Source organism: Pseudopipra pipra, chromosome Z (assembly GCF_036250125.1).
Source record: "Pseudopipra pipra isolate bDixPip1 chromosome Z, bDixPip1.hap1, whole genome shotgun sequence".
Lineage (NCBI taxonomy): Eukaryota > Metazoa > Chordata > Aves > Passeriformes > Pipridae > Pseudopipra > Pseudopipra pipra.
The window spans coordinates 31,745,730-31,761,329 of NC_087581.1; the positions used below are offsets into that span (position 1 = coordinate 31,745,730).

At 40.4% G+C, this 15,600-nt stretch overlaps 1 protein-coding gene across 3 annotated transcripts in view; it reads right to left on the reverse strand.

Annotated features, from left to right (window-relative positions):
• PSIP1 (PC4 and SRSF1 interacting protein 1) overlaps positions 1 to 15,311 on the reverse strand; it is a 34,881-nt gene extending 19,570 nt beyond the window's left edge. Inside the window, exons 1-7 of one of the 3 annotated variants that reach the window (XM_064641045.1) lie at positions 15,294 to 15,311; positions 14,558 to 14,738; positions 13,876 to 13,952; positions 9,581 to 9,719; positions 5,084 to 5,200; positions 1,827 to 1,934; positions 942 to 1,004 (exon numbers count right to left, since the gene is read on the reverse strand). In XM_064641045.1, coding sequence (XP_064497115.1) covers positions 942 to 1,004; positions 1,827 to 1,934; positions 5,084 to 5,200; positions 9,581 to 9,719; positions 13,876 to 13,952; positions 14,558 to 14,629 — 576 coding nt within the window. In that variant the 5' untranslated portion in view covers positions 14,630 to 14,738; positions 15,294 to 15,311. Of the gene's footprint in view, positions 1 to 941; positions 1,005 to 1,826; positions 1,935 to 5,083; positions 5,201 to 9,580; positions 9,720 to 13,875; positions 13,953 to 14,557; positions 14,739 to 15,104; positions 15,207 to 15,293 lie in introns of those variants that run through there. The other 2 variants (XM_064641046.1, XM_064641044.1) reach the window with 2 other exon arrangements.
• Positions 15,312 to 15,600: the final 289 nt, after the last annotated feature.

The window sequence follows — 15,600 nt, forward strand, 5'->3', positions numbered from 1 at the left end:
ATAAATTCAACCAGCCCATTCATCTTCAGAACAAACTTATCTTGGTACAATAAAGCAAGGAGATTACTTGTAAGTATTTTTAAGATCACCATAACAGCACACCAAAACCCAGTTTTAAGCAGGCAAGTTCGTATTTCCACCTCCCAAATACTCTTCTTTTACAGTATCCCATTATCACCCAAGCTGCATCAAAGTACCAAGGCAACAGGTGCAGCTATCCAGAAAAATACCTGCTTCCAGCTCTACAGACCAATGTTATTCACCATGAAAAATTGTATGTTGGCCTGCAGCAATGGGACATAATGACCTGTATCTACACAGTCATTTCAGGGGGGTTGGGTTGGAAAGATGGATAGAACTTATAACAAAAGATCTCGATGAAAAGATATGTATCTCCCCGCAGAAACACTCCCTATCCATACACACAGATGAAAAGAATTGAGAAAAATCTCAACTGGAAAAAACAGTCAAGAATTTAGCATCTTGTATGCAGGACAATGAAGAGTATAGGTACAGCATGCAATTTACCTGTGACAAACATACTAGTCACAGATTTTCCCAAATTGAAGACATCACAAAATCACAAATTTGTGAAAAAGAGGAGTATTTCAGATATTGGTTCAGTGTGATAAAGATGTTAAAACATAGACTGTTTTATTAGCAGTCTAGCAACAGTTTATATCTTATTTTTTTCTTACTTGTAATAGTTTTTTTGGGAAAGATGGGAACTCCATATTCCACATCAAGTTCAAACAGAATTAAGACCTGTAAAACACACTCTGGGAAAACTTTCATTTCCACAAATCTTTCTGACATTTGAAAAAGGGGAGAAGGGTGTCAAGCACTTCAACTTATGCATAACCTGTCATTAAAGAAAATAACATTCAGTACTATCACAGCTGAAAAATTCCAGTAAGGGAACTAATTAAATGCATTGTTACCTTTCTTTTTCTTCCTCTTCTAGCAACTTTAGGAATAGAAGCATCATTTGTTTTCACCACATCCTGTGAAGATTAAAAACAGTGCAAAGAGTCTTAACAAAACAAAGATATATATTGAAATTATTCTAAGTATTTTTCACAACTGAAGCCTCTAGCACATAGTTTAAACAAGAATCCTGTAACGTATATGAAGACACTTCCTGCTTTTAAATTATTAAAGTCATTATTATGGCTTTAAACTGAATAAGGGTAGGTTTAGATTAGATATTAGGTAGAAATTCTTTACTGTAAGAGTGGTGAAGCACTGGAACAGGTTGCCCAAAGAAGCTATGGATGCACCATCCCTGGAAGTGCTCAAGGCCAGGTTGGATAGGGCTTTGAACAATCTGTTCTAGTGGAAGATGTCCCTGCCCATGGCAGTGCGATCAGAACCAGATGATCTTTAAGGTCCCTTCCAACTCAAACCATTCTATGATTATCTGGTACTCAGGACTTTTTCTTGAAAGATAAAAAAATAAACTAAGTACTAAATAATATTCTGTTCTAAATAAAGGTATGTAGTGATGTTTCAGTCTGTCTGAAGTCTTTATTTAGTCCTCAAAAAACGTACATCTGCGATACAGAGTAAGTGATAAAACCCACGGTGTTCCACCAGTTTTAATTCAACTCATAGAAAAGTCAGACTAAGTTTCCCCTCTGAAGAAAACTACAGTTCCTGGGAGCTTCAATGAGAGGTCTAAACATGAGTGAACACACAGAAAGTTTTATATAATTAAACAACTCCTGAGACTGTCACAGTAGTTAGTGTCTGAATACTCAGTAATAGATTTACACCAATCAACATATTAAGATCTTTACTGGTACACAGAAAAAGCTCTAACATACTTCTTTAATGTTTTTGTCTGAAGGTGGATCATCTTCCTTTGAAGTATCCATCTCCTTTTCTTCTGTTTCAGCTTCCGTAGGTAAGTTATTATCCCCTTTAGGGGATAACTGCAAAGGGAGTCAACACGGGGTAAAAAAAATGCATTAGGAGGTATTTTACAGTGAAAAGAGAACATGCTAATTACTATCAGGCTGTTCTTCACTTTAAATAGTTTAAGAAGGTAGTGTATCTACAGATTTAAGTACCCACTCAAAGCTTAACTGTACTGGAACACTTCCTCCTGCAGCATCTCTCTTACAAGGAAAGGCTGAGGGAGCTGGGCCTGTTCAGCCTTGACAAGAGACAACTGAGAGGGGACCTCATCAATGTCTCTAAGTATCTGAAAGGAGGGTGTCAAGAGGATGGAGCCATGCTCTTCCAGGTGGTGCCAAGCAATAGGACAAGAGGCAATGGCCAGAAACTGATGCACAGGAAGTTCCATCTGTACATGAGGAAGAACTTTACTGTGAGGGTGACCACACACTGGACCAGATGGCTTAGGGAGGTTGTGAAGTCTCCCTCACTGGAGATAATTAAGAACCATCTAAATGCAATTCTGTTCCATATGCTGTAGGATGACCCTGCTTAAGCAGAGGGTGGGACCAGATGACCCACTGTGGTTGCTTCCAACCTGACACATTCTGTCATTCTGTGTTGAATAACCCTTTGTCTAGTTCAGCCCACCTGTTGTGGCCATACCTCCCACGTTCTTGTGAACCTGCTTGGCAAAAACTAAAACAGCGTGTTATTGTTGTTCTATAATAATATAATATATCATAATAATAATATATAATAATAACAGTGTGTTATTATTCTCATACTAAATCAAAAATACAGTATTGCACCAGCTACTAAGAAAACTAACTCTATCCCAGCCAAAACCAGGAGTAGTAAACAGACCACAAACAAGCTGTTTCATCATTTGTAGATTGTAATTTCTGCCTTTTTTCCTGTTTTGTTGGGGTTTTTAAACCTTAAAAATACTAGGTTTTGTTTCAGGTAAGCAGTTAAGACTTGAAAAAATCAAGTGTTCGTAATAATTTACTTGAAAATAATCAACATTTCCTTGCAGCCTATGTATCTGCGTGTTTTTAAGATTTTCAGTTCTTTCAACTTGAATACTAGTGCCTTATCCCACTTGCAAGCCCTTCTTTTGCAATTCCTTTTTAAAGTAGCTAGTTTTTAAGATCTCAACATTAAACAAAGCAACTATCACACAATATTCCTAATTACCTGAACACATGTAATATCACTGAATCTCTTTACAGAATACAATTTTAAGACAGAAGAATTATTGGCTCTCTAAAACCAGAGGAAACCAGAGTACAAGGACTGGTTAACAGAATTTTATAGCTTTATTACTATAAAAGGAGAAGAAATTTGCTCCGTATTTTGCCTTAAACTGATTGGGACTCATAACAGAAATCTAGGTAAAAGGACCCGTTCAGGATCTTCCACTCCATCTTCATGTTTAAATTGCTCTTACATCTTCCTGTTTCTCTTCCACACTGACAGCACTAAACAGCCTAAAAGCACTTTTCATGAGAAACATGAAGCTTAAGTCATTGGCATCCCCACTAGCACATATTGCTTGAGGCATAAATTCACAGTGAAGCAAACTGATTAATCAGCCCAGTTTAAAAAAACTTTCCCCCTTGCAGTAGCAAATACTAAGAACAAATGCTTTTATCAGCAGTGTGCGTGGGCAAGAACAGCATTGGTTTACTGACACTGTCAGCAAATTATGTGTTGAAGAGTGCTCCTAAGGTATAGTAGACAGAACCCAAATCACCCATAACTTCTGCATGTGGAAGTAGTAAATAAGGAACTCTAGACAGTAACAAGTTCGGAGAAATAATCCATCAATAACCCTGTAGTCTCCAATTCATCAAAACAACTCTCAACATCATCTTATCAGTATACTACCACTAGACTAACTTTTTTCCTCCAATCAGAGGACTTTTTTATTCTTGAATAAACAAGCCATTACAGCTACTGGACACTAACCCCAGATAAGGAACACCTGCTATGTGTTTGACACACCGTAAATTGCTCAGTTGCCGCTATGAATCAATATTAAAGGATGGGCAACAACACTTACAGAAAAACTACATTAAAATCTGTGTAAATAATCAAAATGAAAACAGGCAGAATAAAGGCAAGTCTATTCAAAATAGACTGTTATTTAGGTTATTGGCACTACTTATCGTGTAGAGTAGTAATTTCCAAAAATTAGTTAGAAATAAATGAGATATGATAAATGTACTAGTCCCACCTGCATCACAATTTTTCTCACTTTAGGATTCTATTCTTCTTAAAAACACTGAGAAGAGTTGACAAAACACAACATCTCTTCCATGCCATATGAAAAATACTCCCATATGGAGGTAACAAAACACTCAAGAATAGAGAAAGTTCTAAGCAGTGTACTACACTAGTATTATTAATTGTACAGTACGCAAGGAAGCTTCACCTCCTACAGTACAAACTACATACAGCACCAGTAAGCTGGTGCTTATGATGTTTCAGGCAGAAAAACATTTTTCTTTTTAGTATGAATACAATATATTTTAAAAGAATTAAATCTTGCTTTGGAAGGATTCTAAGGTATGCACACATTTACAAAATGAAGAAGCTGAACTCTGTATAAACTACTGTATACTGATGACTCACAGATACTTTTATGACTCAAGAGTTGAACTGATCCAGCTATCAAATCGTCTATATTCTGATTAGTTGATTAAGAGTATGGCCAAATTCAAACTGATTCCTATAATCTGTTCTGGCAAACACACTGAAGTACCCTTTCAGCCATGACAGACCCTAATGATCTGTTTGGCTTTTCAACAAAAGCCATCATAATTTTAAGTGACAGTCATACCTGTCTATGGTACTAAAAATTCTTCAAAAACTCAAAACCAGAAACTTTAAGCTAATTCTTGGTGATCGGTTCCAACTTCTCCTGCCCAGGAAGTACCGTATGAATTTAATTCATTATTATTTAGAAATATAGGCTGGTAAGAAAATTAATTTTCAAAAACACATATAATACCATAAAAGGAATACAGAAAGACAAAAATATTACTGTAAGTATATCTGAAAAGAAACAAATGCAAGACAGTTACAACAGTAAGCCACTGTTAGTTTAAAATATTTAGGTAAAAACTTGGCAATAAAAATGTTTCTAGCAGAATAAAGCAGAAATTCAGTCACTTACTTTTGGGACAGAACACTTTTTTTTTTTGGCTCCTGCTTTTTCTTCACTCCCTTCAGCAGACTCCTGACTGCTTTCTTCAACGGTTTCATTGATAGGAGGGTTAATGGTTGGATGGGGCTTCAATGTAACAAAAACATAAAAAATGAGATCTAAATCCCTTCCTCAACTGATGTGTGTTCTCCCACATACATTACTAAAGAAAGCATCATGCCAAAGAAACCTTTTATTAGGATTACATGAATATTAAATATATCTTATTTAATTTCCACTGTTTTCAATCTAAATTGCAACTTCCTTATTAAACTTTCAAGCTCTAATGCTGTAACAACTTATTTTCACATTACTAATACTGCAATATAGGGTTTTTCTTATGTGTAATATACCTGAAAGGTAAAAAATTTTAAAAGTTTGTTTTGATCGAATACAGCTTCTGATGCTACTGTAAAGAAGTATATTTTTTAATAATCTATTGATTCTAAGTAATCCAACTACCCATTCCTAAAACGTAAGCAGAAAATATTACAGCAAGGTAATTACAGAATTAAAGTTAAAACCACAGAAACAGAGGAGATAAGGCCTAAAATACTCCTTTTTATTCAATTACATTGTGGATGGCTTTCTCCCTCTTACATATTAGCTGCTTCAAACAAAGCTGGCATTTTTAATTTTCCCCCCATTGAGGATGTGGGTTTGGGTTTAAGCAGAAGCCACAGGTTCCTTTCTCCAATTCCCTTACTAGCAGTTACAAGAAACATCTGCAAAGTATAAATACTGCTCTCAGAACATTCCAGTTCTGGGAATCAAACAGAAAATATGGCTCTCAGAAGGCCATGCTAAAACTATGCCCAGTAAAAGGACAGAAAAACTATGAACAGAATTGCAAGGGAATCCCCCTCCCTTTAATATTATCTTGCATCAAGAACAAAAACTCGATTCTGCCAACATCTTCATTCCCCTCTGACCATACCCACTACTTGTCTGAACACAAAATTATCTACTCATTCTGAATTTTTAAGCTCTGACACCTACTGTGTTTCCTGCTACTGTCCAGTAACTGTGTTTCACTTAGCTCTAAGAATCTTTCTTAAAATCAAAGAATTGGATGCAGATAAAACAAAGAGATCGAGGAATATCTTAAGATACATTAATCTCCAAGACCTCACCTAAAAAGTTATTCATTCACCTATGCACTGAATACCAGAACACATTAGCAGGCCATAGTGCACTATTCTACTTTAAAATGCTGTTGGGAAAAGTGTATTTACTCATCAGCGTCTCTATTACCTTTCCTCTCAGTTTTCATAACTAACTATTTGTCTTCACTTTTGAGATCCCTCGCTGCCTACACTGATCACTCATGCTCTGCAACAGCGGGCAGGTGCTGGTGACATGGGTGGAACACAGTCTGTCACTACTCTGAGCTGGCCTGGGTAACTGGCTGGCAAGGGGTGAACTGACCCACCCAACACCCCACCTCACCTGGGAGCACATGGTAACTCCACCCAAGTGGCAAATGAGAAGGAGAAGATGGATGAGACAGAGGGATGCTCATGCACAGAACAATATGCATGCACAGGGCACGAGGGACTCCAGGGAAAAAGAGATGCTACATCATGATGGTGGTAAGTAGAGGCACACAAGGCATTGCTCAAGCCAAGCTCCAGCCCAGAGGGGCTGCCTGAAGTTGAGGAGTAAAAGTAGTGCAGATAGCTTATGTCACTGCAGATTGAACTGTGGGTGGCAGGAGCCCGAGGCAAGAGACCTTGAACTGGCTCCGACCCCTTGCATAACGAAGTGCACAGGGACCTGTGGCACCAGCCAGGTGACCAGACACTCAGAGATACAACAGGAGACAAGGACTCAGCTAGAAGACTCCACATTTCCAGGCTTAGCCTGTAAGGGTATAAATATCCAGGGCTTCCTTTGTTTGGGGTCCCTCCCAGGAAGCACCCAACTCTATTTTTCTGTGGTTGCACCATGATTAAATTATTTTAAGGATCCAGACGTCTGAGACTCTGCTAAAGGAAATAGAGGGTTGAGCCAAAAAGAAAACCTGTCTGACTGTGTGAGTGTGGGGTGTGTAGGGAGTTGACGGAGCACCCGTCGGATCACTGGAGCTTTCTGCTGCTCAGGTGGTGCGAGTGTGAGTGTCAGGGCGGAAAAAACGAAATCATTAGTGTTATCAACAGGATTCTTACACTAAATGCAAAATACAGCTACTAAGAAGAAATCTAATTCTATTCCAGGTGAAACCAGGCCATTACAATCAAGCTCACTTAAACATGCATTCCCCCTTAAGTTCATCAGGGCTGAACAGCCCCAGCCCTCTGAGCCTCACAGCAGAGATGCTTCAGTCCATCATCTTCATGGCCCTTCAGGGTTTCTCTGTCCAGTATGTCTGTGTTCCTCTAGTACTGAGTAGCCCACAACTGGATACAGGACTCCATCCCTACTTAGAAAAATTTCTTTTTCCAGTAATTTTAAGGCTCACTTATAGGAGAAGATTTTAAATAAATCCTGTGGAACAAAAAGGTGTTTTTTTTTTCCTTTTAAGTAAAAATTGCAAAGAATAACCCAATGGCTCTAGATAGAATCTGACAAAGAAAGACGCTGTAAAAAGTGCTACCGCTGAAGCTGAAGAATCTGAATGGAACTCAAAAGGTAAAAGGACCACCCCACAGAAAAGCTGCTACACTAAGAAAACAGTCTGCACATATCTCTTGGCAGCATGTTATGTTATTTCTAATTGGACACGTATTTAGGAATGCCTGAGACGCTACTGGAAGCACTGCTTTATGGAAGTGACTGATTCCTGTAGTGAACAAAACATTAGACAAACCTGTTACTGTTGAATACTTATACCCAGATATTCATTTAGTTAGAATGACTGGTAACATACAAGTTACAGTTCACAGCTGCCTCAGCCACCCACGAGCATTTCTTAATTGTCACAATGAGGACAGCGAGAAGATACAACTTGTATCTTATGGTAGTGTCATAATTTGAAATTGCCCCCCCCCCCCCCCCCCCCCCCCCCCCCCGCTCCGAGAGTGTGGTGGGGAGGGGGCTCAGAGGTGATTCGGTGCCAGGGCAGTGTTCCCTGGAGAGCCAATCACCGTCCATTTTGAGCTTCTGCTCAAAATCATATATGCACAGCACCGAAAGCAGTTGGCAGTGTTGTGCTGTTGGTGTCTGCTGCGTGTAGGTGGAGAAGGCGAGGGCGTGGCTGAGCTCCTTCTTTCCCCGCTCCGGGGGGCAGAGGGGACCCCTGCGGCCCCACCGACTCTGCCTAGGCCAGAGTTGGAGGCAGCATTGAAGTGAGTGTTTGTGAGGTCTGAAAGTTTCTCTCCGGTGTTAGTATAAATTGTGGGAAGGGGTGGGGGAGCCTGAAAATTGGATTTTAGATTTCTAATGTGGCTCAAACTGCTACAGGTAGCAGAAAAAATCTGTCCCTTATGATTACAGTCCTTCTCACTGTCATGAGGGGATTAGCATCTCCCCATATCCTGAAGCAAAAAACTGTACATCTGGAATACATCAGCTCTCAACAACACTTCAGAAACTCCTTAAACTTTATCCATGTTCTCCTTCAAACTAGAAACACAGTAACTTGGGATATCTTATGAAGCAGCAATTAATTGGTGCTGAAATGGCAACCTGGCATGTGTAAGTGCAGCAAATAAAAGATAATTCTTTTTCTTATTACTGCAGTATTGCCTAGAAGACCCAGTATATGATCAGGGTCAGTGTGAATCCAGTGTGCATAACAAAACTAAGAGCTCACAGAATGTTCAGAGAAGGTAGGCAAAGACAAAATTAGCAAGGCAATTTCTTTGTCTTCAGATCAAATTTGGGTCTTTTTATGGGTAGCATTGCACAGCTCAGTCTAAGCTTGGAAGACTTACCAAGAGGTAAGAAATGAGGAACTAATGATGGACAAAAATTGAATAAAGTCATGTGACAGGGGGCAAAAAGCAGACATCACATCGCTTCCAACTGCTAGAATGAAAATACTGCACACTAAGAAAGGATGTACTGAAATCTTACAAGGATACTTGTGGAGAAAGGTACTTGGTTTTAGAATACAGAGACAAGTAAAGTGACCAAGATTTCAAAAAAACACCGCTTTTCAAGCACAGTTCCAAAAATAAGTATCTCAGGAATACATATAGTTCTTGTAAGTACGTTTATGTACATAGTTAAAATAAAACTGATGTGCACTGTAAAAAGTGTTAAACTTTTAGCCTTGTGCTCCAAACCTGTCAACATGATCTCTCATGAGCTTACTATGCTAAGCAGATATCTCCATCTGAACAAACCCCATCCCTTTATGCTATCAATACTAGACACCAATTAAAAAAAAAATAATATATGAAAATTTGTCTAACCTGCAGTTAAATAAGACCAATAATTTATAACCCTACAGCAGGAAAGCACTTATTGCCTTTCTCCCTTCCCACAAAAGCAACAAAGATTTGCAGCCTCTGCATAACTTACCTGCTGATGAGAGAATTTCACTTTGGGATTATTGTCAATTTCCCACAACCCTTCATTAAAACCCTTTCTTTTATTTGGTTTGCCATATTTATCTTTATTTTCTGAGTAAGGGAATATGTCCTTTGGTCCCAAAAATGCCCTTAAGGAGAGAAAGAACAAGATTCACATTTTCAATGGTTAGTCTTTTCAAAGAAGTATCGACCAAATGTTATTAAGATATTAAATTAATCACTACTGTAACAACTATTCTGCTACATAAACATCCTTAGTTTTTTAAACTTTCAACAGCCCAAGGTTTCCCTTACTGCCACCACACATATATAGACTTCCCTCCTTCCCAGAGTGTTGAGTGTCTAAGCAAGAAGTGGTCAATGCTGCATCTTAAGATTGCAGCTGACAGGTCAACCATCTACTGTGAACCAGATCAACTAAAAACCATTTAGCTTACAAACAAACAGAAAGAGCAATTGCTTCCTTAGGAGAAAAAAAAATCAGGCTTAAGTGTGAGGAATAAAGAATCCTTGAATCTGGACAATGAAAAGCAAGAGCACAAGCTAAAGGAGATGAAATGGTTTCAACATTTCAAAATTATTAAATTAAAAATAAGTTGAAATTTAAAGCTTAAGAATATGGTTTGGGACATGAAAAACACCACCTGAATACACTGACTGCCCACATCTTTTCAAGAATGCTATGCAATTCAGCATTAATTCAGTAGTTTTCTAGAGGGTAACAGGACCTCATAACTTGATTTATGAAAGTTAAATAATAAAAACTTTAAGATGTTTCTTATTTTAAGCTTCTCCACGCGCCATTTTCTTCATGAAGTAAACATGAAAACTATTTTACGTAATATACTCTTGTAGAAGAGGTCTTGATGCTCCCTGGGTATCTTTCAGACAGACTCCCGCACAGCGCTATCCCTATTGTAAGCTAACAAATGATTTTACCTATTAGCTTTTCTCACATGATAAAGTCACAGTATCCACTACTAGCTTCCCAGAGTCAGACTTCAGAAAACAAGGTACCATGTTACTGAGAAACAATTTTCTGGTTCATGCTGAAGAACAAAGACTATTTAATTCCTGCTCTCCCTTCACGACCTTTCGAAGTAAGGATTTCACCATAGCAATCCAAATGCTGCTACCAGAAAAAGACCACACTTTGGTGGTACCTTTTAAATTTCACTCTTTGCCTAGATATAGCTTTGTCTGATCGCAAATATATGAGATCCAACTATTTGAAAAGTTGCAGGTATTTGCTTTCTAAAGTATTGGAAGAGTTAATTAAGTACTTTTAAGCTCCACTCCACTATTTCCTTCATCATCCTTAAAAAAAGGAGCTACTTGAGACTTACACCCTACTAAACAAAGGAGAAAAAAAAAAGAACATCTCATAGAAAGCTTAAGCATTTTCACTCCAACAGTAAACACTCATCTATGTGCACAAGGTATTAAGTAAGCCACTGTCAGAACAGACTGCAAATCACCTACCTCTTGGCAAGAGACAGAGACAATTCAGCCAGTGTGGGAAATGTGCACCTGCAAAGCCTATTTACCCAGACCAAAAAAGATGGGGAGGAAGACAAAGAGAAACTGGGAGGGCAAAAAACTGGAAAAACACTGCCTCCCTTCTTCCCTGTCCTTTTTCCAAAGTCTGTAAGCCTCTACCCATATTGATCAGACACCGAAAAACATCTGAAACCAGCTGCTGTGAAAAGGTCACAGCGCTTACTAGGTTGCTGTAGTTAAATCCCCATATACCAAAAAAGAAAAAGAAACAAGAAAATTGAATGAAGAGAGATTATCCTAATACACAGGCTCCAGAAACTAGAGTTCAGTGTGACCTTCTCTCTGTGACCAAATAAAATTTGCACTGATGTGTTTACTGGCACAACATATTCAAATGAAGCTTTTATTAAAATACTGTTTATTTTATTACTCTCCCCAAGCAGTAAAACAGTTGGGTTTTTTTGAAAAAATTATGAGAAAACAAAGAAAAAAGTACAAGATTATACTTGTTCGCAGTAATCTGCAAAACTGAATTAATATTATTCCTAAAAGTCAAGTAAGAATTACTCCCAAACCAGTCTTGTTTTCCTTTTTCCCCACAGTTCCGTTTTCGTGTTGTAACTATCCACTTTTTAGCATAATCAAACTAATTTTGTGGATTTTCAGAGTTGCCACTACTTACAGTAAGCCGAACTGTATATGTACAGCCTACTAACATGCTGGAGGTACAGAGTGTCTAACTTTGCACAGGTGTGTAAGATTTAACTGTGAGAAGCACAGCACAGAACAAGTTTACCAAATTTACTTTATTTCTTATGAAAAAGTACAGAAAATTGTTAACTCGACGTAATTCCTGATGGATCACTAAGTCACTATTTACAACTACAAACCTAAACAAAACATGGAATATCATTCTCCAATTTTACCTGATCTGCTCCTTCCTATTGTTAGTTACAGGTATCTGCTGTAAGCAGTAAGTGAAAAAAAGAAATATAAGAGTTTCACCTGCTACCACTTTACAGAGCACTAGGTAAGCAACACACTTAACAAACACCAGGAGACAGCTGGGTCATGGAACACCCTGTACATCGCTATATGTATGAAATGAAGGCAAGAAGTTTCTCTTTATTCTATGGATCTCTGAAATGCAGCAAACTGGAACCCACAGGCTAACAAAAAGCAATCGCAGTAAAACTTTATTTTGTAACCATATCAATGAGTGAGGACTAGACATTTCAAATTTACTCACGTAAAGTACAAAAAAAACCCCAGTCACCAAATCTTCCAAATTCACTCATCTCTCAGGAGTCTAAGCTAAATCTGAAGTTGGCCATGATGCCTCACAAAATTTGCAAAGATATTTTTAAAGCTTTAGATAAGGAGTTCTGTCTCCCTTACATTCAACCTATATTCCTAAATTTACAACTGCACAAAGCCTCAGTGCAATACAGAATGACACACATATTATCGGAACAGAATCAAAGCAGTATCACGTGTCAGTGGCCAAAAAAAAAACTAAGAAAAAAAAGGCAACCTGCCACATTGTTTAAAACGGTAATTACAAAAATGGACAAGACAAACCTCGCTACGTTGAATCAAATTCCAGGAACCCCTCTTTACTCACAAAACCACACATACACACAAACCACAACCAAACTAAAAACATTAAAGTCATCAAAAGATCTACTGAAAGATGAGACCACTTCAAAAACAAAACCATATGGGCCAAGCATATAGAAATATTTTTCATCAGAAAAATCACTTCTTAAAAAAAAGAACAAAGTAACAAGTGATGTCAAGAGAGTAAGGGAATTCTTTAATTCAACTTCTTGTCTGAGCGTGGCTTACTAAAAGATAGATGCAAGCTACCAGATTAAGGCAATTTCAATAGATTTAATAAAATGAAGAGAAAAAAGCAAGGTCTTGCCATAAAATGGAAGAAATGTAGTACTTGTATACACAACTTTTATCTCTGACCTGCCATTTTATTAAGAAAAACAGAAGAATTAAAAGCACACCAGTACAGGTTTTAGTTTGGGATTTTTTTAAAATAACTCAACAAATGGAGCACTGAACCTGATGTTATAGATCTACACTAACACAACCAGTCATGCTACAAAGTAACACAATACCTTTCAATAAGGCAGAACTGCATAAATCCCAGCATATTAACAATCAAATTCAGCAGTGGAAGATATACAGTCCCTCAAAGCAAATGCCAGCATTGCTGAGAGTCCCCAGAGATCAGTATTTTGCTGGCTGACAGGTGTAAAGCTAACTGCACTTCCTCATTTTTCTCTATAGATCTCATAAAAAATAACAACACCCACAATCCAAAACCTCTCTAGAAAAAAAACCCCACAACAAAACCAACCCCAATACATGATCATCTGTCTGTTTCTCAAATTTTGACTACTTCGCTGTTCTCAGCCTTATTTCACTTTCTTTGAGAATATATTATTGAGCATTTTGAGGATATATAGGACTATAATTAAAACTCATTACTGAAAAAGGAAAAAAACCCATCAGTCATACCACCGTGCGTATGATTTTTTTCCTTCTGATTAACAAAGTGTACACAGTATGCTTATGGTCTACTGTTCACTTGAACAGTTTAAGCAAATGTTAGAGAAGCATGTCTTGACAAAAGAGACTAATTTAGGAAGAGCTGGTCTGTTAATTAATACAATAGTTAAAAACACATTACATTCAGAGAAGATGATAACTTCTTGTCACCGCATTTTAGAATGAAAAAAATATGACCCCTAAATATAAAGGACTTACGTCTCATGGGTGCCAAAAAAGAAAATAGGCATTTTATTCATAGGAGGTTTTACTGCTCCATCAGGAACTTCATCCACCTAAGGAAAACACAGACCATAATTCAAGTCAAATAACAGTTAAGAACTGTCTGGGGGAAATAAGTAAAAGCATTAAGCGTAATAAACTTTAAAAAAAACCCAAACAACTCCTAAGTCAGCATCTTAGCTAAATACTGTTTTAGCTACATTTCCACAGCCATCAAATGACCCACAGCAGTCCCAGTACCTGGCATGCCTCTTCCATGGGAGCAAGGAGAGCCTACTAAAGGACTGGACAAGAGTAACACTGTCAGAACTTCGTATTTTCCTTTAGCCAAAGAAGAGCAGTTATTTGGGAACAGTATTTTTGCACAGTTAGGGTTAGGGGCCTGCACGGCTCCAGCATCACACTACCATAGAGAGGTCTTCATTCCTGAAAGCCGAGTTACACAAATTAGGACAACTAATCACTACTGAACAGGGCTACTTGTTCGCAGTAGTACTTGTTAGGGGCCTGCAGTGTGACTGAGAAGCCGCTTCCACTCTCGGCAGTACGGCCGTGCCCTCCCTCAGAGGAGGGAGGCTGGAGGCCGGAGGCCCTGTCCCGCACAGGTGTGTGAGCGCATCCCGCACAGAACGGAGGAGGGCGACGAGGGGAGTCTTACCCTGGCCGGCCAATGCGGATAACCTTTCATCTTGGCAAAGATCAGGTCTCCAGGTTTGAAATCTCGGCTCATGTTTTCTCACCGACGTGCCGCCCTGTTACCGCCAGGCGAGCGGGCCAAGGAAGAGCTCTGCGCCTAGAGCACCCGTCGAGGCTCTGCCGGCCGCCCGAGGTGCCCCTCGCTGCCGGGATAAACACACAGGAGCGGTGGGGCAGGCACAAGGGCAACACGCGAGGGCACGTCTGCAAGGCCGAGCGGCCCCGGCCGGAGCTACCGCGCCGCGCCCGCCCCTCGCCCCCGCCGGGAGACCCCCGAGGTGCCACGCGGGCAAGGCCCAGCCGCCCGCAGCGCCCGCCCTCCGCATCCCCCCCAGGCCCGGCCGGCCACCCGCCCCCACGGGCACGATGGCGCGGGAGCGCACCGCGGGGGCCGTATGAGGAACTCTGACCGTCCGCCTGCCCTCCCTCCCTCTCTCCATCCACCCATCAACGCATCCATCTCCCCCTCCAACCTTCCTTTCTTCCTTCCCTCCCTCCCGCCGCCTCACCAGGTCGCTCCCGCTGTCCACCGCCCTGGCTCCCTGCCCGCCGCCCGCCGCGGGAAACACGGTCACGCCCCCCCTCCCGCCTGAGGGCGGCACCGCCCGGCACACTGCAACGCGGCGGCGGGGGAGCTCCGCGCTGGCGGGAGGAACCCGGCGCGGACATCGCCGTAAAACAGACGGCTCAGCTCCCACCTCCGCGCCTGGAAAAAACACAGGCAGCCAGGAAGGGCAGCCGTCCGCCGGCCTCGAGGCAGGGCTGGGGGAAGGAATGGAGCGAGACTCCTTCTCCATTCAGCCATAGAAGTGGTTCGTTCCACCCCAGTGGGGGCGGGGCAGGGGGCGAGGAAGAGGAGCAGGAGGAGCCGTGGTGGCGCAGTCGCGCGGCAGCCTTGGGCCGCGGCGGAGGCGGGAGAGCTGTCCGGGCAGGCATCCAGCGGGACCACGGGCACGGGCGAGTGGGACCTGCCCAGCCGCTCACAGGCTGGAGTGTCTAAGGATT